At 38.1% G+C, this 24881-nt stretch overlaps 1 protein-coding gene across 2 annotated transcripts; it reads right to left on the bottom strand.

The window, feature by feature from the left end:
• Window positions 1–13332: 13332 nt before the first annotated feature.
• On the bottom strand, window positions 13333–16417 carry LOC133851088 (probable mannitol dehydrogenase). Of its 2 annotated transcripts, XM_062287390.1 has the most exons (7): window positions 16347–16417; window positions 16066–16241; window positions 14957–15070; window positions 14741–14854; window positions 14099–14612; window positions 13844–13997; window positions 13333–13763 (listed from the first exon to the last, which is right to left on the bottom strand). In XM_062287390.1, exons 3-7 carry the CDS (start codon window positions 15052–15054, stop codon window positions 13555–13557), a joined length of 1089 nt encoding a protein of 362 aa, XP_062143374.1. In that variant the 5' UTR covers window positions 15055–15070; window positions 16066–16241; window positions 16347–16417; the 3' UTR covers window positions 13333–13554. The 2 variants fall into 2 exon arrangements, with proteins under 2 accessions (XP_062143374.1, XP_062143373.1); XM_062287389.1 differs by lacking the exons at window positions 16066–16241; window positions 16347–16417 and having other exon boundaries at window positions 14957–15159.
• Between the last annotated feature and the right edge of the window lie 8464 nt (window positions 16418–24881).

The raw sequence follows: 24881 nt of genomic DNA, 5'->3' as shown, positions 1-24881 counted from the left end.
AAAAAAGAAACCCTAACACTAAAAACAAAAATCCTAACCTTAAACCCTAAACCCTAAACCCTAAGAAACTAAAACCCTAAACCCTAAACCCTAATCCTAGATCCTTTAAAAAAAAAAAAAAAACAAATCCTACACTTTCTAAATAAAAACCCTAACCATAAACCATAACGAACCCTAAAAGAAAAAAATCCTACACTTTCAAACCCTAACCCTAAACCTTAAAGCCTAAACCCTAAACCCTAACAAACCCTAAACCCTAAAAAAAAAATATCCTACACTTTATAAAAAAAGAAACCCTAACACTAAAAACAAAAATCCTAACCTTAAACCCTAAACCCTAAGAAACTAAAACCCTAAACCCTAATCCTAGATCCTTTAAAAAAAAAAAAAAAAATTCCTACACTTTCTAAATAAAAAAAAAAATTCCTACACTTTGTAAATAAAAAAAAAAATTCCTAAACTTTCTAAAAAAAAACTCTTAACCCTAAACCCTAAACCGTAACAAACCCTAAACCCTAAACCCTAAACTCTTAAAAAAAAAAAAAAAAAAACCTAAAACCCCAAACCCTAACCCTAGACACTAACAAACCATAACCCTAAACCATAAACCCTAATCGCTTAAAAAAAAAAAAAACCTACAACCATAAACCCTAACCCTATACCCTAAACCCTAATCGCGTAAAAAAAAAAAAAACCTAAAACCCTAAACCCTAACCCTATACCCTAGACACTAACAAACCATAACCCTAAACCATAAACCCTAATCGCTTTAAAAAAGAAAAACCTATAACCCTATACCCTAAACCCTAATCGCTTAAAAAAAAAAAAACCTAAAACCCTAAACCCTAACCCTATACCCTAGACACTAACAAACCATAACCCTAAACCATAAACCCTAATCGCTTAAAAAAAAAAAAAAACCTACAACCCTAAACCCTAACCCTAAACCATAAACCCTAATCGCTTTTAAAAAAAATAAACCTAAAACCCTAAACCCTAACCCTATACCCTAGACCCTAACAAACCCTAACCCTAAACCCTAAACCCTAAACCCTAACAAACCCTAACCCTAAACCCTAAACCCTAAACCCTAAACCATAAATCCTAACAAACCCTAAATCCTAAAACCCTAAACCCTAAACCCTAACAAACCCTAAACTCTTATAAAAAGAATAAAATAAAACCCTAAACCCTTTAAAAAAAATAAAAACTTCCTACACTTTCTAAAAAAAAACTCTTAACCCTAAACCCTAAACCGTACCAAACCCTAAACCCTAAAAAAAAAAAAAAAAAACCTAAAACCCTAAACCCTAACCCTAGACCCTAACAAACCCTAACCCTAAACTCTAAACCCTAAACCCTAACAAACCCTAAATCCTAAAACCCTACACTTTATAAAAAAAAACCCTAACCCTAAACCTTAAACCCTAAAAAAAATATATCCTACACTTTCTTAAAAAAAATACCCTAACCCAAAAACAAAAAAAAAAAAAAATATCCTACACTTTCTAAAAAAAATACCCAAACCCTAAACCCTATTCCTAGATCCTTAAAAAAAAAAAAAAAAATTTCCTACACTTTCTAAATAAAAACCCTAAACCATTAACCATAACAAACCCTTATAAAAAAAAAAAAAAAAAAAAAAAACAACCATAAACCCTAACACTAAACCCTTAAGGAAAAAAAAAAACAAAATCCTACACTTTTAAAGAAAAAAAGAAAACCTAACCCTAAACCCTAACAAACCCTAACCCTAAACCCTTTAAAAAAAATAAAAAAAATAAAAACACTTACACTTTATACTGTAAGACTTATGATTTGTCTTGTCTTGTCCTCTTAACCCTGTACAGAGAAATATGGACAAGTCTTGGATGTCAGCACCTAGGGGTACGACAGGGTATAACGATGGGTGTAGGGCGTTTGTGGCATTTGCCGTTAGTAACTGTACGGCCGTCGATGGAAAAATTTACTGCCCATGCAAGTATTGTCGAAATAACCAGCGTCACACTCCAGATTACGTTCTTGCCCACCTGACTGGAGGTAGGGGGATGAATCCGGGATACAATTTGTGGTATATGCACGGTGAGACTACGACTGGGTCCGCTATTCCTGGTCAGTGTTCGAGTTATCACAGTGGAACAGAGACCGTTACTTGTAGCACTGAACATGGTGAAGTCACAGAACAGGAGGGTGTCGCCGGGGAACAGGATGATGACATGCACGCCATGTTGCGTGACGCCTTCGGCGTGCACGATGTTCCTGAAGCCGTCAGTAGTCTTCCGCAACAAGTTGACGAAGATACCTTTTGCGGGGACGCATTGAAGTACCAAGAGCTGTTAAAGACCGCCGAGAAGCCCCTTCACCCTGGTACAAAGCATAGTAAATTGAGTGCTACTGTACACATGTACAATTTGAAGTGCGTTGGAGGTATTAGTAACAAGATTTTTTCAGACATTCTCGAATTTATCAATCAGTTGTTGCCTCATTGCGATGAGGCATTGCCAGATAACACGTATGAGGCCAAAAAGTTCCTAAGTGGCATGGGTCTGGGGTATGAGAAGATTCCAGCGTGCCGTAATGACTGTATGTTATTCTGGAAAGACAATAAAGAATTAGATTCATGTACCGTATGTGGAGAGTCTAAGTGGAGGGCTGATACACATGTAGATGATGATGGTGAGATCATATCAGCGAGGAAAAAACGCCCGGTGAAGATCTTGAGGTGGTTTCCACTCATCCCACGGTTGCAGAGGTTATTCATGTCTGAGCATACTGCGCCCTATATGAGATGACATGCAGAAGGCCGCACTAGGGATGGCGTATTGAGGCACCCGGCCGACGGTGAGTCATGGAGATCGTTTGACATTTTACATCCAGATTTTATGGCAGAGAGTAGGAACGTTCGGCTTGGTTTGACAGCAGATGGATTTAATCCATTTGGGAACATGAGCACATCCCACAGCACATGGCCCGTAATGCTTGTGCCGTACAATTTGCCACCTTGGATGTGCATGAAACAGTCGTCCTTCATCCTTTCCCTGGTTATCCCTGGACCGAGCTCACCAGGTATGGATATTGATGTTTACCTTCAGCCATTGATTGATGAGTTGCTGGAACTGTGGAATGTAGGGGTACGAACATTCGATGCTTCAAAGAAGGAAAATTTTATTATGCGATCCCAGTTGATGTGGACGATAAACGACTTGCCAGCGTATGCAGATTTATCTGGTTGGCCTAACAGGGGTGCGAAGGCATGCCCTTTCTGTATGCAATCGACGCGTTCTATACGCTTAAAGAACGGATGCAAATTTTGCTCTATGGGGCACAGGAGATACCTACCGCCAGAACATCTGTGGCGGCTAAACAGGCGGACATTTGACGGTACTGAAGAATTTGACAGCGCGCCGATTGTGCCATGCGGAGACGAGGTTCTCTAACAGTTGGACGGAGTTGCGTTTGGGGATGAGACAGCGGGTAAGAAGAAGAAATGGAAGAAGCGGAAGAAGGGTGCAGGGAGTTCCGATGTTATATGGAAGAAGAAAAGTATATTTTTCAGATTGCCGTATTGGAAAGACAATTTGCTTCGGCACAATCTTGATGTTATGCATATAGATAAAGATGTCATGGACAATATACTTGGCACTATTTTGGATATAAAAGGGAAAACGAAGGACAACTTGGCAGCTCGGCTGGACTTGCAGGAAATGGGGTTGAGACCTAAGTTGCATCCGTTCACGGCCGCCAACGGTAAAACGTATATTCCCGCTGCCTGTCACACAATGTCTAGAGAGGACAAAGAAAATTTTCTGAAGGTTCTTTGAAATGTTAGGGTCCCGGATGGATACGCTTCGAACATTTCACGATGTGTTCGGCTCAAGGACCGTACAATTTCCGGCTTGAAGAGCCATGATAGCCACATACTGATGCAACAGCTTCTTCCAATTGCACTGCGTAAGTCATTGCCTGATAAAGTGGTTAGACCTCTTGTGGAGATTTCTGCATTTTTTAGAGGCATATGCTCAACAAAGCTATCACAAGAAGATATGGACCGACTGCAGGGTGACGTCTGTATCACTTTGTGCAAGCTAGAACAGATATTCCCTCCAGGGTTTTTTACCAGCATGGTCCACTTGGTCGTGCATCTTGTGCGCGAGTGTAGACTGGGCGGACCCGTGCAGTATAGATGGATGTACCCGGCAGAGAGGTAAAATTCGGCGTAATATGTAAATAAATATTTTTATTTAATTGTAATCCTAATTGACGACAATTAAATTGTCGTGTATGTGTTTAAACCAGGAGTCTGGGGAATTTCAAAAATAATGTGCACAATAAAGCAGCTCCTGAGGGGTGCATTGCGGAGGGGTACATAGCGACCGAGCTGGTAACGTTCTGTTCAAGGTATCTGAATAACGCACCAACATTCCACAACAGACCTCAGAGGAATCCTGATGGATCCAAAGGAGCGGGCACGCGTGTTACCATGAACCGGTTGATAATGCACCAGATTCATCGTTATATTGTGTTCAACTTTGAAGAGTTTCACAATTTGCGGACGTAAGTAGTCCTAACCTTATATTTAGCAGAATTCGAGTAAAAGTATTAATAACAATTATTACATAATTGTATACGCTGAATGTAGGATGCACAAAGACGCGCTTAGGCGATCATGCACTAGGGGTCGCATTACGGAGGCTCTTATTGAAGCACAACATCATGAGCAGTTCTGCGAATGGTACCGTGCATATGTAAGGAAATAGTTGTAAATTTTAAATTGGATAAATTTATGCGGGTTCAGGATTATAACCCAATGTGATGTTTACTATTTGTAATTAAAACATAGGTCGATGGCCTGGACGATCAACGTAGGGAGGAATTGGGCCACAAGTTGCTTATGCGTTGTAGAGGGCTAAAGGAGACAGCGGTGAAGTACAACAGGTACGTGGTAAATGGAAAATTATTTCGCACGCTTGCTCATGATGTGGGAAGGAGGACTCAGAATAGCGGCATCTGTGTTCCTACCGTTGAAGGCGAAACGTACTACGGACAGTTAACCGATATATTTGAGGTCGAGTACTATGACAGGACTACGTACGTCCTATTTAAGTGCAATTGGGCAAACCCCACAATGGACAGAGGATTCACAATAGACGAGTATGGCCTAGTGTTTGTCAACTTCAATCACCTCATCCACAGGGGAGAACAGATTCAGGACGAGCCGTACGTGCTTACATCTCAGGTGGATCAAGTATTCTACGTAGAAGATGGAAGGAACCCAAATTGGGTTTGTGCGGTTAGGACCAAACCGCGCAACGTGTACGACGTTGGACAGGGGGATGGGAGTAATGAGGATGGTACAACCTACCATGAGTGCGTACCGCTCGTACTAGCCACTGCTGACCTACCAGATACGAATGACGAATTCGAGTACGACAGGCCCAACATAGATCCTATTGAAGCTCCCGTGATACAATGATTGATGTATTTGTTGTGAGTATAATTAGCTTGAACTCAATACACTTGACTGATATATATATTGTTTGTACAATTCGCTTGTACTCAATACAAATTTTTATTAATTGTATAAATTTCGTTGTTCTTTAGTATGTTCATTAAAAATATATTAAAAAAACATATTCTAATTAATTTGTCTGCATTTGTTCGCTGGTATTGATGGACCAGAGACCCCCTCATTATGCGTATCGGGCACCTAGCCCACCCGTGCCCCCCATGACCACGCCCACTGTTTCGACGGCATTGTATTCTGCAGCGTGACCACACCACCCAGACGGGCCTTATAGACCATTGTTTCCGGGTACGGTGGTCGTGCCCACGTCAGATCACGGACAGAGCAGCACAGGTGGACCTTGCAGCTCTCCATTGTCGGAGCTGCCGACATTATCTCAGATAGGGTTCACCCAACCGGGTAACGCATATCGATGGTGGCTGCGAGAGGGGATGGGGTCACAGGGTTATGCGCCGTACTTTCCGTATACGTATAGTGGACCTATGACGTGTAACCCTGATAGTGAGACGCAGGATGGTGGATTTCCACTGTCACAGACCGGGGAGATGCAGATGTCGGCTATGGGGTTGGGACAGATACCGGCACAGGCGGCGATGCCTGGCCAGATTTTGGGGCCGAGACAGATGCCAGCATCGGGGGCGAGTCAGGGCCCGGGGCCGAGACGGATGCCAGCATCGGGGGCGAGTCAGGGCCCGGGGCCGAGACGGATGCCAGCATCGGGGGCGAGTCAGGGCCCGGGGCATGTAGAGAGCCAGATGCCTTTATCTGGTGAGAGCCAGGTGCCACTTTCCGGTGAGAGTCAGATGCCACTTTCCGGTGAGAGTCAGATGCCAGATGTGGGGGGGAGCCAGAGTACCCATGAGGAGGACGTTGCGATGTTGGGTACCGATCAGTTGGCCCCCGGTAGTCCCCAGGATATGGATTCAGATGATGATCAGCAGGATCCACAAGCCGGAGGGGTTGGTGAGGAGGTTGCGGGCGACCCAGCGACCCAGGACATATGGATTGAGCAGATTCGGTTGATGGGTAAGTACATATTTAGACATCCTTAAAACTCAGATTCTCTTACCAAATTTTTTTTTTTTTTTTTGGTTTTTAAATAAATAAATATTTGATTAGAAATTGTTTTTATATATATATATATATATGTTCTTTAATCTTATGATTAAATATTTAACATTAATGTTGAATATTTCTTTCATTAGGGTACAACCCAGACGGGACCATTTATTATGAGGTGATTGACGACCCAGCGAGAAACTGGGTCCTCCCGAGGGGTAAGAAGGTTGTATTGCAGTACAATGCTGCTATACAACCTGTAGGACGGGCCTGCAGTCGATTTCGGCGGGCTGAGGGCAAGCTGATCAGGAGTGGGTCCTACATACACATGCGGGACGAATGGGCGAAGGTAAATAGGCAGATTAAGCAGGCAATGTGGGACGCGCTGATGGTATGTCTATGAATATAATTTAATTATTTATTTGAATTAAACTTGAGATTAATGTATTTCTTGAAGTTTTTAAACCTATAAAAATGTGTTGAATGTGCAGGAGGAGTTCTATGTACCTGTATCAGTAGACGCGCGCAGGGCACAACAGGAGGCTTTATGTGATATTGGCCGTAAGCACCGCTCGTGGAAGTCGAGGTTCAAAACCAAACTACGTATTAGAGACGGTGACACGCCCGAGAGTATCCGTGCGAGAATGCCGGACAATTTTTTTGGCAACTATGACGCAGAAGATGTAGAGTTCCTGCTGAGAGATTGGTGCCGTGAGCAAAAAATCGTATGTAGGCCAAGAAAATGTTGTGGTTTTTTAATAACAGTTTATTTAATTTTAGTTTTAATTTAAGTGTGTCAATGCTTACATTTTTATTTTCATGTTAAATGCGTAGGCAACCTCTGAACGGATGAAGAGGCTGCGCGAGCAGAATGACCTTCCTCATTGTACGGGATCTAAAAGTTATGCCAGATTTAATCACGAGGAGGTATGAAAATATATATGTTTATGTTATATATATTTGTTGATAATTGTTTTTATTTTTATTTATACTATTTTTATCGCTATCTGTTTCTTATATATGTCAACTGCATGACGACAGACATGTACATCTGGCACACCCCCCACTCGCGCCGCGTCGTTCGTGAAGACCCACACAAGGAAGGACGGCACTCACGTGAACGAACGTACACGGGTCCTATGCGTATGCTACTGATTTAATTTACTATTATTTTTAAAATTATGTGTGATTTGTCATTATTCAATATATGACTTTTTCATGTTGACGACGTACAGGAGAGGATGATGCAGAGTTTATCCAGTGATCCAGCCGCCACGCAAAGCGTCTCCGCAGACACGGTGCGTTGCGCACCGAACGACGCTTACGAACAGGCGGTTGGGAGGCCTGAGTATGCAGGGAGGGTTCGGCAGGTTGGGCCGAACGTCACACCTGTTCGGGGGACATGTTTCTCATATAGGCCTCGGTCACAAGGGGGACCATCTCAGGGCACGTCTCGGGATTGGGCCGAACACACTCGGAAGATGGAAGAGATGCAAGCGGAGCTACAGGCTGAGCGAGCGAGGAATGACCTGTTGGAGCAGCGCCTGCGACAGGTTGAGGTCTTCATGTCCTCCATGGGAGCATCAGCACCATGTCTTGGTACGCCTTCACCTGCACACGTAGGTAGTACGTCGTCTGTTAGTAGTGCATCTGCAGGTATGATTTATACTGTGTGTAGGACAAAATTAATTTCAATTTGTTTTAATTACCCCGTTAATTTTGCAAGTAATATTATATACTTTAATTGTATATATGATTTGCAGGTAATTCGACAACGGTTGGTACGTTGTCGCCTGTTGGACGACGGCTGACCCAGCATTCCATTGTCGCTACACCTTCGCCCGCTACACCATTCCTTGCGCAGCAATCGCCGGTTGGCGAGAACACGCCTGGGACGGTACCTCCTCATTCGCAGGGACGCCCTTCAGATTTGTAGATATTTTGTGTAATTAATTTTTATGTGTAAATGTTTGCTTAGTTAACGAATACGTTATTAACTTATGATTTGTGTAATATTATTTTGTGTAGTTTTTCGGTAAAATCAATATTGCGTTATTTGTGGTCGGAAATAATAAAATTTGAAATAACTATTAAAATTATTATACCAAATAATTTTAAATAACCAATACCAAAACTAAATTGAAGAAAAAAAATCCAAATTGGATTTTTTATTTAATTAAATTTTTAATTTAATTAATTAATCGTATTTTTAATTTAATTTAAAAATACAATTAATTAATTAAATTAAAATTTTATTTAAATGAAAAATTCGATTTGGATTTTTTTTTTAAAAAAATAACCAATTTGACACGTGTATCTGAATACACGTGTCAAAGTGTTTTGACACGTGTATTGAGATACACGTGTCAAATTTGACACGTGTATCTGAATACACATGTCAAAGTGTTTTGACACGTGTATTGAGATACACGTGTCAAATTTGACACGTGTATCTCAATACACGTGTCAAATTGGTTTGACACGAGTATTTAAAATACTCGTGTCAAACGGTTTGACACGTGTATCTGAATACACGTGTCAAAACACTTTGACACGCGTATTGAGATACACGTGTCAAATTTGACACGTGTATCTCAATACACGTGTCAACTTGTACACTTAATGTCGTGCACATTTGACACGCGTCTTACGCGTGTCAAAGTGCACGTGTCTAAATGTTTGACACGTGTACAGCACTGTACACGTGTCAAACTGCACGTGTCGAACCGCATACATTTTTGTAGTGCACTTCCGCCCACTTTCATTCCTATTTCCTACTTAAGTGGATTGAAACAAATAAAGTTTAGTTGAAAAATTCAACCAATAAGACAATAACAACAACAAAAGCGACAACGACCAGACTCCCATTTGATCTTTTAGGAAAATTATGTAGAGATAAGAACAAAAAATATTATAAACTTCAAAAAAAAAAAAAAAAAATTGACAAACTAAGCAATTACATTGTAATATAAATATTATGACAAATCAAAAAATGATAACCTTCCTTTAAGCATAAGATGTTTAATTCCTTGAATTTGAAGGTTGATTGTGAGGCTTATCTACAATAGAAAAAGTTTGAGTTAAATAAATAAATAATAAAAAGTAAAATGAATTTTTAAATAAATAATTCATAAACATTTACCATGCTTATCATAGCTTGCCATAAAGTCTTCCAACTCTTCCTTCTTGTTGATTGAGCGGTTCTTTAACCAGTCTTGCGAGCAATTAAGGCCTCAATGGTGAATGGAGACAATGAACTCCTAAAGGGATCCAATACACGTCCATCTTTATTAAAGACAGACTCTGAGGCAACAGTGAAAATAGGGATGATCAATACGTACATCACGTCCTAGCTCTGTGAGAGTAGGATATTTTGATGCATTAACTTCCCACCAAGTTAAGATGTATATCAAAATCTATAATATCTGCTTCACATCTATTTAACAAATATCGATTCACCTCCGACCTATATTTTAAGTTATTTTCTGCCACAAGGTATTGGGAGAATATCTTTCTAAATTGTCTTTCTCTATCTTACTACTATCATTACGAACATTCAAAGAATCGATAATATTTGATATTCCTATATCGACAACAATGTTAGATAACCGTAGATTATTTAAAGGATTGACAGTTGATATGATCAGTGAGCCAAGACTCAAATAGGTCATGCCAATTTTTAATTTGGCCCATTTCCAATAATTTTAGGATTTATTTGCACAGTATTTGATTTCTTTGTGTGTTTGTTGCATGCAGGATATTTTGCTCACTCATATTTTGTGTTTGATGTATCTTTCTGTTTCTCCTTCTCCCAAATAAAAAAATAAAAAAAAATAAAAAAAAATAAAAAAACGAGTATAGTATATTATATAGGTTACTTAAATATAAGATTCTATCCCTTCAAAAAAAAAAAAAAAAAAAGATTCTAGACTTCTAGTGCATGTATAAGTATCCAACGCCTTGGATGGATTTAAGCATGACGCGTGGCGTTCATGCAGATGAGGGAGGGACAAAAGCATGAGACCTAGTAACCGCATCATCTTGACCATTCCAAACTGGGACGAGAGGATCCAACGCTTCAAAACCTTTCTTGCATGCTTCGTGGAGATCATAAAATCAAAGAATAAAGTTGATCAAAACCAGATGTTGTTCCGAGCAATGACGATTAGGGTGTGCTTGGGGCGGGGCGGGTTTTCGTCTTTTTTGACCTCGTCCCGCACTTTCTCGCAAATCACACTTGATAAAGACTAACTGTGCCGGGTGGATCACTGCGGGGCGAGTTCGCGCGGGGCGGGGCGAGTATTTTGAGTGACATTTACGTAATTTTGATTTTATTTTGTAAAAAAATAAAAATTCAAAAAAATACTGATTTTTTAAATAAAAAATTAAATTCATATTTCCATTTAAGAACATTTTCCATGGAATTAGTCTTTTAAATTAAAAGCCCTATTAATTATAAGATAAAATTCTAAGAAACATGATTTTTATTTTCTCCCATCAACAAAGCATAATTGAATAAATGTAAAGAATAAAAAGTTATAATATTTCACTATTCCATGTAATCAATTTTCTTGTCTTTTCCAGAAGTAATAAAAAGATTATTTCAAATAACAATACAATAAAAATGGTTACACTTTAACGTCCCATGAAATTGAACCATAAAAATTGTATTTCACACACAATGAAATGAGCTAGTAGACCCCCCCCTTTTTTCTTTTTTCTTTTTTTTTTTTTCTCCTTTGTGCGGTGCGGGGTGGGGCGGGGACCCGCATTTTTTAAAAAGCTAAACCCGCAACCCGCCCCGCATAAATTTCTCAAATTAAGATCCTAACTCGCAAAAAAACTTGAAAACCCAGTCCTCTGCGGGGTGGGATAGGGCAGGTGCTGTGGGGTGAGGCGAAAATTGAGGGTTTTGCACACCCCTAATAATGATTACATTGTGGCCACAGCCGCCAAGTCCACGGACTACTGTCATCATTAAAGACACGTGGAAAAGAAAAGAAAAGAAAAAAAGGTTTTCAATGTGAATTCGACTAGTTCCATACACGTGTCCCATAACATAAATACAAAGAACATGCATGTATCTCAATTTTAATTTTATCGGTCTAATTTTAATTACTGAAAAGCCGAATTTCTCTCTCTTAGTATTTGTTAACCTAATAATTTTGTCTATTGTAATGTAATATTAACGAAGTTACGAAGTTTTATTTAGTTCATAAAAATATCTTCACAGCTTTTTTTTTTTTTTTTTTTTTTTTTTTTTTTTTTTTTTTTTTTTTAAAGATCTACCAATTTAAGCAGTAATAAGAAGAGATAGGTGACACCCACATGCTTACAAAATAGAAGGAAAGATAAAGAAAATTAAGAATGTTTCCATTAGGCTTTAAAATTAAGAATTTAATATCGTTTACGGTGCAAACGGTAACAGTTTATGCCGTTTTCATATTAAGTGGCACCAATTTTGTAATTTCTGCCGCTTGTAAACAAAACGGCATAAATTTATGCGCTTGCACAATACATGACATTAAATTTAATGTCTTTTACTATGCAAACGATAACAATTTATGCCATTTTTATATTAAATGACACCAATTTTGTAATTTGTGCCACTTATAAATAAACAGCATAAATTTATGCCGTTTGAATAGGAAGCGGCATTGAATTTATGCCATTTACTACGTAAACGATAGCAATTTATGTCGTTTTTATATTAAGCGATACCAATTTTGTAATTTGTGCCTCCTATAAATAAACGACATCAATTTATGTTGTTTGCACTGTAAGCAGCATTAAATTTAAAGCTGTTTACTGTGTAAACGGCAGCAATGTATGCTATTTTTATATTGAGTAATTTTTTTGCACAATTCTTACACAACTTTTGCACAACTCTAACTACTTATTTTTTTATTTTTTATTATCAACCATTGGATTTGTTTTCCAACATGTGGGACCTAAATATTCAATTGTTGATCTTAAAAAAAAAAATTGTTAGAATTGTACAAAAATTATGTAAGAGTTGTGTAAGAAACATTACTCTTTTATATTAAATGACACTAATTTTGTAACTTCTACCGCTTGTAAATAAACTACATAAATTTATGATGTTTGCACAGTAAACAGCATAAAAACTTTGGTTTAGTGTCGTTTAAGCGAAACAACATTAAAAGAAACGGCATTAAATGTAGTTTTGTTTTTATTATTATTTTTGTTTTTTGTAGTGTGTGTCTAACGAATATTTAATTTGAATAATTTATACTGAGTAATTTTTTTTTTTTTATTATTAATTCTAATAGATTTAACTATGTGACATATATGGAGTATATCTAACAATTGACTATGGTTGTTCAAATCATTTGAATATTGTATTTGGAATACGCTGAATTGAAACATTGTGAGTTATTATTTTATAAACTACTTTCATTTGAATAATTAAATTTTAAAGATTTTTTATAGCAACCGTTTTTAATTATATTGTGAACTCAAATATAAAGTGTAAATTACTTTAATGTACTTAGAAATAAAATATTACACATCAATACCTCAATGTATTGGGATATTAGATGTAACATTATTCCTCAATATAGAATATTATTCCTCAATGTGTGAATATTATTCCTCAATATAGAATTTATAATTTAATTATAATAGTTGGAAAAAATCCGGGATAAAGAAAATGATGACCAATAATGCCTATAACGTACGTAGGAAAGAGAAAAATAAAACTTTCTAATTGGAATGACAGAAAAACAAAGAAAAAGTGTGGCAATTCCACATCCACTCGTTTCATCTTCATTTAATTGTAACGACTTTAACAATAGAATTGTAAGAGTTGTTTGAAATGATGACTACAACCATTAATTTATTACTGACTATCATCTGATAAAAAGAACAAGGTTCCGATAGAGATACGAGAATATATAAGCAGTTTGGTAAACAAAATTATTGGAAAAAATACAAGAAAACTAAGAACTTTAGGGTTTGGTAGAGGCCAAGGTGTTTCCGATATCAATGACAAATTGGTATCTAACATCACCCTTAGCAAGGCGCTCCATTGCCGTGTTCACGTACTCCATTGGAATAATCTCTGTTTCCGCCGTAATGTTATGTTTCGCTGCAAAGTCTACCATTTCTTGTATCTCCTTCATTCCTCCAGCGGCACTTCCCGCAACCATCTTCCTTCCTGTTTAAACAACTCTTATTAACTCTATAACTATGAACGAATAAAAAATGATATATACCAACATATATATATAAAATTACCCATAAGCAAAGGAAAGACGGGTAGTTCAAGCGGCTTTTCTGGTCCACCCAGCAAAACAAGCTTTCCATGGGACTTCAATAGATCAAGTAATGGCAAAATGGGGTGCACGGCAGATACAGTATCGAGGATACCATCCATTGTATTCTTGGCAGCCTGCTTAAATTTAATTTGTATATATCCAATATTACGTATACACACACAATCTATCAAAAAGTACAAGTAACTGCTAAGCAAAATTGAAAGCTAATATTTACCTGGACTTGTTCTTGGTCAGTGCTAAGCAAAAATGAGTCAGCACCAAGATGTTCCAAAGCTTCATCCTTCTTGCTAATGGAGGTGCTAATAACCGTAACTTTTGCCCCAAAAGCCTTTGCAAATTTAACAGCCAGATGACCAAGCCCACCTAGACCAACAATTCCAATATGCTTGCCCGGCTCGGCAAAACCAAAATATTTCAAGGGACTATAAACTGTGATTCCAGCACAAAGAAGTGGAGCGCCGGCGCCAAGTGGCATGTTTTCCGGGAAGTGAATAATGTAGCGCTCGTTAGCTACCATTGTGTCTGAGTAGCCTCCATATGTGATTGTTCCATCAGAGTAAGAGGAACTGTAGGTAAGAATCATTTCAGGACAATAAACTTCAAGGTCATTCTTACAATTGTCGCAAGAATGGCATGAACCGATCACGCCTCCCACGCCCACTTTGTCTCCTACTTTAACTTTCTTCACCTTGCTCCCCACTTCTGTTACTTCCCCAACGAATTCGTGCCTGCAGGTCAAAATTCCAGTGTTATGGCGCTTTTGATTGTTTGTTGCTAGTTTTCGATATATAAGCTTCCTTTTCTTTGCATTCATTAATATTTGAGAAGAATATTGAAAAATTCCTAAGAAACATACCCAGGGACAAGTGGGTAGGTGGACATCCCCCAATGGTTCTTGATCATGTGAAGGTCCGAGTGGCATATCCCACAATAAAGAACTCTGAATGTTACGTCCTCGTCTCCCGTTGCTCTGCGGACATATATATATTATATACCATTTTTATCACAATTTAACCAAGAAGTATTAAGCATGCATTTGTGGAAAAACAAATCAAGCAAAGAGAAAGAATACCTTCTGGAGAATTTGAAGGGCGAGAGGACCCCTGAAGTGTCCCTGGCTGCCCATCCGAAGGCCTTCTTCGGGTGCTCTTGCTCTGGTGATTTCGCCATCTAGCGCTTCCCACGACTACGAAATAATTGTGGTAACAAAAAAAGTGGCAGTTTATAGAGGAAAAGAGTACGTTGAAAGAGGGATATATGATATATAATGAGCATGTGATATATATATATACACACACATATTCGTAATTAATATTGGTCATGGCCTGACGCATTGAGTGAGCTAATGGTTTTATGGTCAAATTGGCAAATTGCTACAGTAATTATAAAAGTTCGAAGTCATAGGCTGGGAATTGTTGACCCAAGCTCAAACGGGGATGGGCTGACGTATTGAGTGAGCTAATGAGATTGACTCGATTGAGAGTGGCGGCTCGAATATATCTTGCGGACTACGCCAATTATTGGTTCCTGGATTGTGGCTTCTCACATTCTTAAAACACTTCATGTGTTTATTTTTTTTTTAAAAAAAAAAAATTATAAAAATTTTCAAAGATTCATATACATATATATGTATATTTACAAATTCTGTTAAATTTGACCAACAATTAAATCTTAAATTTTTATATTTTTATTTTTTTTCAAGTTGAAAGATGAATACCTAAATTGATACTTTTTTAAAGTTTGACTGCATTTTTTTTTTAAATGATAAAATATCAATAATTATAAATAAAATTCTGTCTATTTTTTAACATGAAAGAAATGAATGGGTATTTTATATTATTATAGCATGTGATTTTTTTTTTTTTTTTTTTTTTTAAGTAAGAAAGATTTAATTTCCGTAACCGAAGCTTTTATTAAAGAAAAGAAAATGTTGAAATTTTCTTTATGACAGAAATTTCCTTATAAAATATTCTGATAAAGAAAATTTTTATAAGGACAGTTTTGAACAAACACTCGGCATAATTATTTCTCAAATTCTCCCTATATGTATTTTCAAATTTGTAGGCAAAGAACTACGTGTTGAAATTGCAAAACCTAAAAACGAAAATCTCAAATTCTAAAACAAAATCATGCTGTTTCGAAAAGAGCCCATTATCAGCTGGAGCTTGGGAAAAAACGTACCTGCATACTCGCACACAAATTGGCCTTTCCCAATGAACTGGTCGCAAACAAACCCCAGCCTTTTCTCCTATCCCTCACAATCTTCAGCCGCAACGAAACCCCTCTCTGAGTCAATCGATTCCCACACTCCAACCCGTACCCAAAACTCGGTATGCACTCGCTCGCCATATCCAAACCTGTAACAAGCTTGTTCTTGTTATGGAAAATCAAACAAATTTGTAGAAGATAAAATGGAAATGAGAGAAGAGATGGATTGAATGAATGAAGAACAATAGCTATACTGAATTGATAAGCCGATTCGAGATAACGAGTCTCCTAAGCCGATTCAAGATGGCAGTCTCCTAAGTTCAATCTTTAAAATTCCAAAGATACCTCAACGTTCTCTAAGCTGGCCTTATATAATGGCCTACACCGACTTGCATTAAAACGCATAAAACAAGCATAAAACACAAATGGTAAAGAGCCACTAAAACGACATTGTTTAAGCACCGTTTGAAATCACCTAGTACTGCCCAGCTTCTAAGCAACACCTCTCCACACCACCAATAGCTGCCACGTATATAGGAGATGGTGCTGCCACGTGTATAGGAGATGGCCCACTTGTCTTGTAAGAATCCACCTGTTACAAAACCATTCAACCCATTGGCCTACACCGACTTGCACTAAAACGCATAAAACAAGCATAAAACACAAATGATAAAGAGCCACTAAAACAACATTGTTTAAGCACCGTTTGAAATCACCTAGTACTGCCTAGCTTCTAAGCAACACCTCTCCACACCACCAATAGCTGTCACGTATATAGGAGATGGTGTTGTCACGTGTATAGGAGATGGCCCACTTGTCTTGTAAGAATCCACCTGTTATAAAACCATTCAGCCCAATACATGGGCACCGAACTTGGTCCTCCCACCTCTGGCAATCACACCCAGATGCACTCTCACCTAACTCGTCCACCAGCCTCATTGGTTCTATGCAGAGCTGACTCACCAAGATGGGTCTCGCGCTGAAGCTCGAGCCCCAAGATTGGCGTTGGAATTGCGAAGCAAAAGAAGGGAGAATTTGTGAAGGGGCGTAGATGAAGTAGGCATAAGGGCTATTGTTAGCGGTGTTTTGGAATGGGATGGGGAAGTTCTCGGAGGATCTGGAAGCGTCGGAGGATCGGCGATGAGTGATGGATTTGAAGATCTGGTTGAGGGATTTGGAAAAGGAATCACTCTCCTTATTAGGGGTAATGGCACCGACGTAACGGAACATAGAGCTGATTGGAGTACAACAGGCAATAGTCTTTTTTTTCGACGACAAATAGGCGGGTCGGTTAAGATGGATGAGCCCAGGAATCCGGATGCAACATACTTTTAAAGAATTGTATGTCTAAGCATTTTTTTTTTCTTATATTTTTAATCATCTCAACATGTTCATGTTCAATCAATCTCTTAAAAGTCTTGCAATCATTTCTTATCGACTAAAATATGTGCAAATACGAAATCTGAATCATGCGGTGGAATTACGTTGAAGGTATGATTTTCCATACCTTCTCGGCCAAGTCAAGCAACTCCTTCGCGGTCCCAACATCGGCAGCTAAACACAAATTACTCTCCTTCTCCACCATCACCTCTAACCAGATCGGCCGGTTTAGGGTGCTGAACCACTCTCGTGACCATGGAGGTAGTTCATCCATCTTGAAAAAAACAAAAAAAAAAAAAAAAATTGATTTTTGCCTTGGAGGTGGCTAGCCACTCCTTGTGGCCCAAAAACAATATATGTTAGGGGTGTACAAACGGTGCGGTTATAACCGCTTTAAAACCGCTAACCATTAACCGCCAACCGCTTATAACCGCCAATCGCTTTTAAAAGCGGTTAATAACCGCTAACCGCTTTTATATATATGTATATATATATATATATATAAATAAAAAAATAAAAAGTAAAAAGTAAAAAACCTGGAGGCTGGTAGAGTAAGAGGGGCGTCGTTTTGGACAATGTTTATAAACATCTTTTTCTTTTAGCCTTTAGGGTTTCACTTCATTCTTCATTTCCTCACCTTGCCGCCGCTCGCCCCTCTGCCTCTAGCCTCTCCAGCGCTGTTCCTCTCCGCTCAGCTCGTGCCTTGTCTCGTATCCGTCGCCATTACTCTGTAGTCTGTAAGCATCTCTACTCTTTCTCTCGCTTTCTTTCCCTATATCTTGAAAAATAACTCTCTGAAACGACCATTCACCGAATCACCATATCCTAGCAATTCGCTTTCCATTGCTACGTTTGTCTCGGCTTTTTTAGGGTTTGTACAATCTTGATTTATGTGATTTTAAATTGTTTGTTTTAGGGTTTTTCATTTTAGGGTTTCGATTGTGGAGGACTGATTGAGGGTTTCATTTTTCTGTGTATTTGTGTCACGCCCCCGTTTTGGGATATAAGGGAAACGTGAGTTTGAATACTAAAATCATATAAAATGGAAGCGTGCAATTACAACAAATAAATTTAAAGCTCCTATTTTATTTAAACATTTCTATTAATAATCTATACAAAATCATGAACTCCAAAAGGAACAAATCATACTATACAATATTAGGGTTTGACTGGTTCATCACGAACTATCGCTCTCAGCGAGATCTACGCCCTTACAAGAAAGAGACTTCGTCTTACAGTTGTCATCTGGAGAGGGGTGGAGGAAGAAGGGGTGAGTTCGACAACTCAGTAAGGAAAATACAACACCAGGGGAAATAAAACATGCTATAAACCTTTATGCCATAATCTTTAGTCATTTTCATAATGACAGATTTATTCTACTCACTGTTAAGAATTAATTTCACATATGATGAATTGCATAAAGTAAATTGAATTAAAACCTAAACCAATAGTATATTGATTTTAATTTATTTTAGATGATTTAAGTGTTTTTGAATACATTAAGATTACGATGATGTTTAGAAGTATGAATATGTGATTTTAGATTGAGTATACGTTAGAGATTCAAGTTATGAAAAATTGTCTGAGAAGTGATATGCTAGGCTGTTTATGTTTTATAAGAAAACACATATTAAAGCATGATTCATAAAGTGAAATGTATTGTTTTAGGACAGGTGGCATGGCATATGAACAATTAAATAGAATTTGTAGAATATAAATAATGATATAAGAATGACAGTTTATAAATGAGAATGACAGTTTATTATGATCCAGTATATTCTTTTTATCAGTTTTCTCTTTAATCCTTTCTCTGTGGTTTAACCTCTTATAGACTCTACACCGCCAATTCCCGTGAGCGGCGCACGTTGGCTTTGTCCAAAGGACCTATAGACTCAGCCTGTCGCCACAGAGAAGAGTCGCCGGGTTGGGGATCTTCCCTAGGTGAAGGCCAACCTCGGATGGTAGCACACACCGACTTATGGTATGTTTGCCATGCTACCCTATACGGTACCGACCTAACTGTAGTAGTGCCTCAGGGTTAAACAATTACTGCACATAAACGTTTTATGTAATACTGTAGACTCTGCTTTATCTGTAAACTTTATTTCAAAACTGTAAGAGCCGATTTTATAACTGTAGTCATGTGCAGAATTTAACTTTAGATTCTCTTTTCTTTCAAAACTGTATTCATAAATAGAGTCATTTATTTTGGAATGCTCTATAGTCATAACTTTCAAATGCTCTCTTTTTCATCATTGCATATTTCACAACTTTGAAATGCTCTTAATTATGACTGTGATTATGCATAAATCATAACTTTAAAATATGCTCTTAATCATATCTGTGAGTATGCATAATTCATAATTTTAAAATGCTCTTAGTCTTAACTATAATTATGCATAAATCATAATTCTTAAAAATGCTCTTAACCAAAACTGTGATTTATGCTCAAAATTCTTAAACAATATCATATGAGTAATAAAGCTTGGCATTAAAAATCGCATGAGCAATGCTTTGTAAAATTCCCCAACACTTTTTCAAAAGATTTATAATAAAATCTTGTTGGGGTTTTTTCGGTGTTGTATCCCCTTACCTGGACTTGCCATTAGCGTCGAGATCGAGCTTTTACCTAAATAAATTATAAAAAGAAGCTTAGAAGAATATTCTAAAATTTGAAGCCTAAAACTTAAACTAAGGCATCTTCTTATTATTAATTAAACACAAATATACTTTACATAAAATCTGGTATATATATAACACCCATCATTCCTTTGCTTTTGGGATACATAGAGAGAGGTCCTTTTGTCTTTTATTTCTTTTTATTTCTTTATCTTATCTTATTCTCTTCTACTCTTTTTATTTAATATATATATATATATATATAACAACTAAAAAAAATAAGATGATGAAAGAGAGAAGTGGGTCCATTTTTATTGGCTTCATTATTCTTTTTGGCTTCTTTTCTTTCTGTGTGCTTGACCGAGAGACCCCTTGGAGACTTCTAGATCCCTTCTTTTTGTTTGTCTCTTTTCTTTTACTTATTCTCCTTCCTTTTGTTTCCTTTTTATTGTTTCACTTGTTTTCTTACACCTACACGCACGCACACACCCAACAGAAAACTAGAGGAAGAGGGACTTACGATGAGATGTTGTTGCTATTCTCTTCCTATTTTCTTATTGTGTTTTCTGCAGCCAGAGAGAGAGGGGGGGGGGGGGGGGGCAAAAACTGAGAGAATTTCCTATCTTGCTTGGCCGAAACTGAGGGAGAGAGGGAAGAGAATCAAAAGAAAGTTTAAGGTGTTTTGAGTGAGAATTCTTCTGTTGGGAATTAAGAGAAGCCGAAGGTGAGCAAGAGAGAGTTTAAGAGGAAGATTTCTACTTTTCAATGCTGCTGGCCGAATGAGAAAAACAGAAAGAGAGAAGGAGAGTTTCTGCATAGAGAAACTGGGTACGAAGAAGAGAACATGCTGTGCGTGAATCAAAGGGGAAGCACCTTCTTTTACAATGAATTGGATGGCTTGGATCAATTTGGAGAAATGTGATCAAGGGCTGGAAATCATAGACGTGTGTAGCAAGTTGAGAGTCATGTGGGTGACGTAATGCATGACGTACGTGCTGAGGAGAAACACAGCATCTGGACGCCCTTTCATCAATCAAACGGTAGTTTGCTTAACTCCATGTCTGCTGTTACTTACGTGAAGGATGGGCTGGGACTGGGTTGCAACGTGGGCTGGACATGATTGTTTAAATCATGTGGGCTGGATCCACATGGGCTGGACTTAGTTCTACTTGGGCTGGGATGGTTTCATGTAGGAATAGAATGGGCCCTCAAATTATATATTAATTTCGTCCAAAACAGATGCAGTAGTTTTCGCAGGTGTTTTCGTACCCTTAACGAAGTCCAAAAATTATAAAATTTTGAGGGTAGCTAGAGAATTTTGAGACGAGCGTTTTGACTTTTGAATTGACCAAAACAGAGTTCGTTTGACCATATTTTTGTTATTTCCAAGTTTAAGGACCGATTGAACTTTTATTAAACTAAAACAATAAAGGAAAAGGTTCCTTAGTAAATAAATATTTATTCATATTTAAAACTAAAATGCGGGGTATTACAATTTGAGCTCCAACCGAGTGGGTGTTAGTTTTTTTATAGAAATTTTGGGTTGATTTTAATGTCGGCAGGCCGAGGTTTGGATTTGTATGCTTTTTCGTTTTAACATTGTTTGATTTTGATTTTGATATTGATATTGATTTTGGTTGGTTTTCCGTTGCTTCAGGCCGTGCGACAAGGAGTCTGCAGGAGATGAATACGGATTGTATTTGTATTTGTGTTTGGATTTGTTTGGCTTTTGGATTTCGTATCTGGATTAAAACCAGCCCAAAAGTGGCTAAAATAGGCCCAAAACAAGTCTAAAACCGGCCCAAAAAGGGTTCAAAACCGGCCCAAAACCCAAATATTTCCTCAATAACTGCTAATCGGCGGTTATAAAAATAACCGCCTCCGCCTAGGCGGTTAGCGGTTTTAGCCAATAACCGCCGGTTATAACCATTTGTACACCCCTAAATTATATATATAGATCAAGCAAGACTCAACTCAACACTTATGGCTCTGATACCAAAAGGGGGGCAGAAGCACAGAATGAGGGGTTTAGAAGTAGAATGTGGTGAGGGTAGTGTGGACAAAGGGATGGTGAGCATTGATGAACATAGTAATGTGCATAATAACTTGCATATCAAAATCTGAATACAAAATAACAGAGTATTCAAAGATCATGAAAGAACTTAAAAGTAATGCTTAGATTCAAAATAACTTGAATGAAAACTTACAAATGAACTTAGGCCAGAATGCAACTGGCGATTACAAGCTTAGACTTAGAAACACTAGAATGAAACATTACAAGTGTTTGGCTTTTGAGAGGTTCTGGTATGATTACAAGAAGAGGCTCTCACTCAAATAAGCTCTGCCTTGAACTTCAGACTCCTGGTTCTTAAATAGACTTCAGGAGGATTTAGGGCTGGGATCACGAGATGCCAGCATGCTTAGTGCTGTCAGGCGTGCACCGAAAGCAGGTTCTTTCTGCTTTTACTTAAGGTAACTCGCACCGAAAGCAGGGTAAAACTTTCTGGTGAATAGTAAAAAAGTCACTATTCATAAATAGTACCTTGTCGGGTGGCCGACCGAGTACTGTTCACTTCTGTCTTTTTGTGCCAACAGGGCAACTTAGGAGTCCAAGTCCAAATCTGTGATATCATAAGGATCTTGGGCATCTTGGGCATCTTGGAAGAGGTTAAAGTTGTAATGATGTTGAACGGAAGACTTCGCAGTAGAGGTTTCTTCATCTTCATCACCATTTTCAGCTTCTATAAGCTGCTGCATAAGTTTAAGAGCAACTTGCTTGATCTTAGAGGGCTTTTTTCCTTTTGAAGAGGTAGAAGACTCCGGCTTAGGAATATCAGTAGCAGGCTTAACTTGGGTCTCTAAAACATGAATTACAGAGTCTTGAACTTCTAGAGGTCTTTATGGAAACTCATTTTTTAGACGGGACTGAACCAAGGAGAACTTGAATTTATCCCACCACTTAACAGAGAACTGTATGGCGACGCAGTTTTGACTACTAAACACAAACTGCCATTTTAATATCCATGAAACCTTGAAATGAGCAAAGAAGTGGATAGTTATTGGCAATTGTTCTTTTTACTGGGACAACTTCTTAACGGTAGAGAAATACCGTATGGCTTCTTTGACTTCCTCGGGGAGGATCTGGTGAACAGGTCCATGAACTTGCCACCACCTGTGAAACCATAAAGGAATTGATCCTTTAAAGTTTCTATCAAAATTGATAAACCAGGAGTGGGAAAATTCCTCATTCTGGTGCAAAAGAACTTTGTACCAGACATCCACATAATCATAATAACTGAATTGGACTTTCCTGTTGGAAAGACTTCTTAAAGCATAAGGGGGCATTCCCCAGTCCTTCTGGGTAACAAACTTCATAATGAACAGTGAGTGGAAAGCAACCCTTCCAGGTGTTCTTTGACAAGGGATGGGGTTGATCTGAATGGACTTAGTTTGGAGGAGTACATCCTTGTAAAACTCAATGGGCTTATCTTGGTGGATTGCTGGAAAATGATAGCGAGGGGGAAAGAAAACTTTGGCAATGGCCTCAGGAGATTTTAGGTGACAAAAATCTGGCTCAACAATAAACAAATTATGGGGAGGTTCTTTGGCAAAGTAGGGAGAAGACTTAGGGTATCTTATGAAAGGCTTTTGAGGTTTGGCTAGCTCAAAGGGATCATAAGGACTTATGAGACTTATTAAGGCAGACTGAAAAGACGGCCTTGGACTTATGGTGCTTCCTAGAGAAGTGAAGCAGTTCACCATCTGGGTTGGTGAAGTTCTTAGAATAAGGTCTTGGGAACTTAGTTGGCTTGGGGTGACAAGGTTAAAAGGCTTAGCATTTGTGCTTACTTAGGTTTAATGGCCGAAGCCTTTTCTTTATTCTTATCAGCCATTTTTTCCCTGCAAAAATTCACGGGTTAAGAAATCAGGGATTGAATTCTGACTTCCCTTAATATACTCAATGTCAAAATCAAATATGCTTAAGATTGCTTGCCATCTAGCAAAAATCTGTTTAGATGCAATGTTTTGAACATCATTTTCTAAAACATGTTTTGCACTCATGCAATCAACTCTTATTAAAAACTTTTGGTTTAAGAGATCATTTTGAAACTTTGAAATGCATAGTACTATAGATAAAATATCTTTCTTAATAGTACTATAATTCTTTTGAGCTGAATTCCAAACACCTGAATGGAAGCGAACAATTTGTTCAGGTTGATTGGAATGAACTTGCTGCTTAAGAATACCACCGTATCCAATGTCGGAGGCATCAGTCTCAACAATTTTGAAAGACTCAATAGTAGGAATGCCAAGACAAGGTAATTCTTTGACAACTGAGGTATGGTCAGCAGTCCATGGAGGAGGATTCTTTTGAAGTCTATCAAACAATGGCTTGCATTTTTTACGGAGGTTTTGATAGAAATCAGCAACATAGTTGAGAAATCCTAGGAACCGCTGGAGTTGGGTTTTCTCAAGGATTTCATCAGGGAACTTATCAGCAAATTGGATTACTCTGCTAATTGGACTTATTCTCGATTGGTGGATATTGTATCCAAGAAATCGGATGTTGGTTTGAAACAACTTGATCTTAGTAACAGAAACAACTAATCCATTTATCTTGATAACTTCTAGAAACGAATTCAAATGTTTCCAGTGTTCTTCAACAGACTTAGAGAAGATGAGGACATCATCTATGTAAACTATGGAATATTTGCTCAGGGGACCAAGAATATCATTCATAATATTTTGGAACTCACTAGGGGCGTTCTTAAGACCAAAGGGCATTACGT

The sequence above is a fragment of the Alnus glutinosa genome, chromosome 12 (assembly GCF_958979055.1).
Source record: "Alnus glutinosa chromosome 12, dhAlnGlut1.1, whole genome shotgun sequence".
NCBI classification, from domain to species: Eukaryota; Viridiplantae; Streptophyta; class Magnoliopsida; order Fagales; family Betulaceae; genus Alnus; species Alnus glutinosa.
This window is presented reverse-complemented; position numbering and strand designations above follow the sequence as displayed.

Excerpts from the sequence above, each read along its gene's own strand:
- LOC133851088 (XM_062287390.1), bottom strand. The coding sequence starts at position 15,054 with ATGGCGAAATCACCAGAGCAAGAGCACCCGAAGAAGGCCTTCGGATGG. Across the intron at positions 14,855-14,956 it reads CCCTTCAAATTCTCCAGAAG|AGCAACGGGAGACGAGGACG; the intron begins GTATTCTTTCTC and ends ATATGTCCGCAG. Across the intron at positions 13,764-13,843 it reads CGTCTTTCCTTTGCTTATGG|GAAGGAAGATGGTTGCGGGA; the intron begins GTAATTTTATAT and ends TTGTTTAAACAG.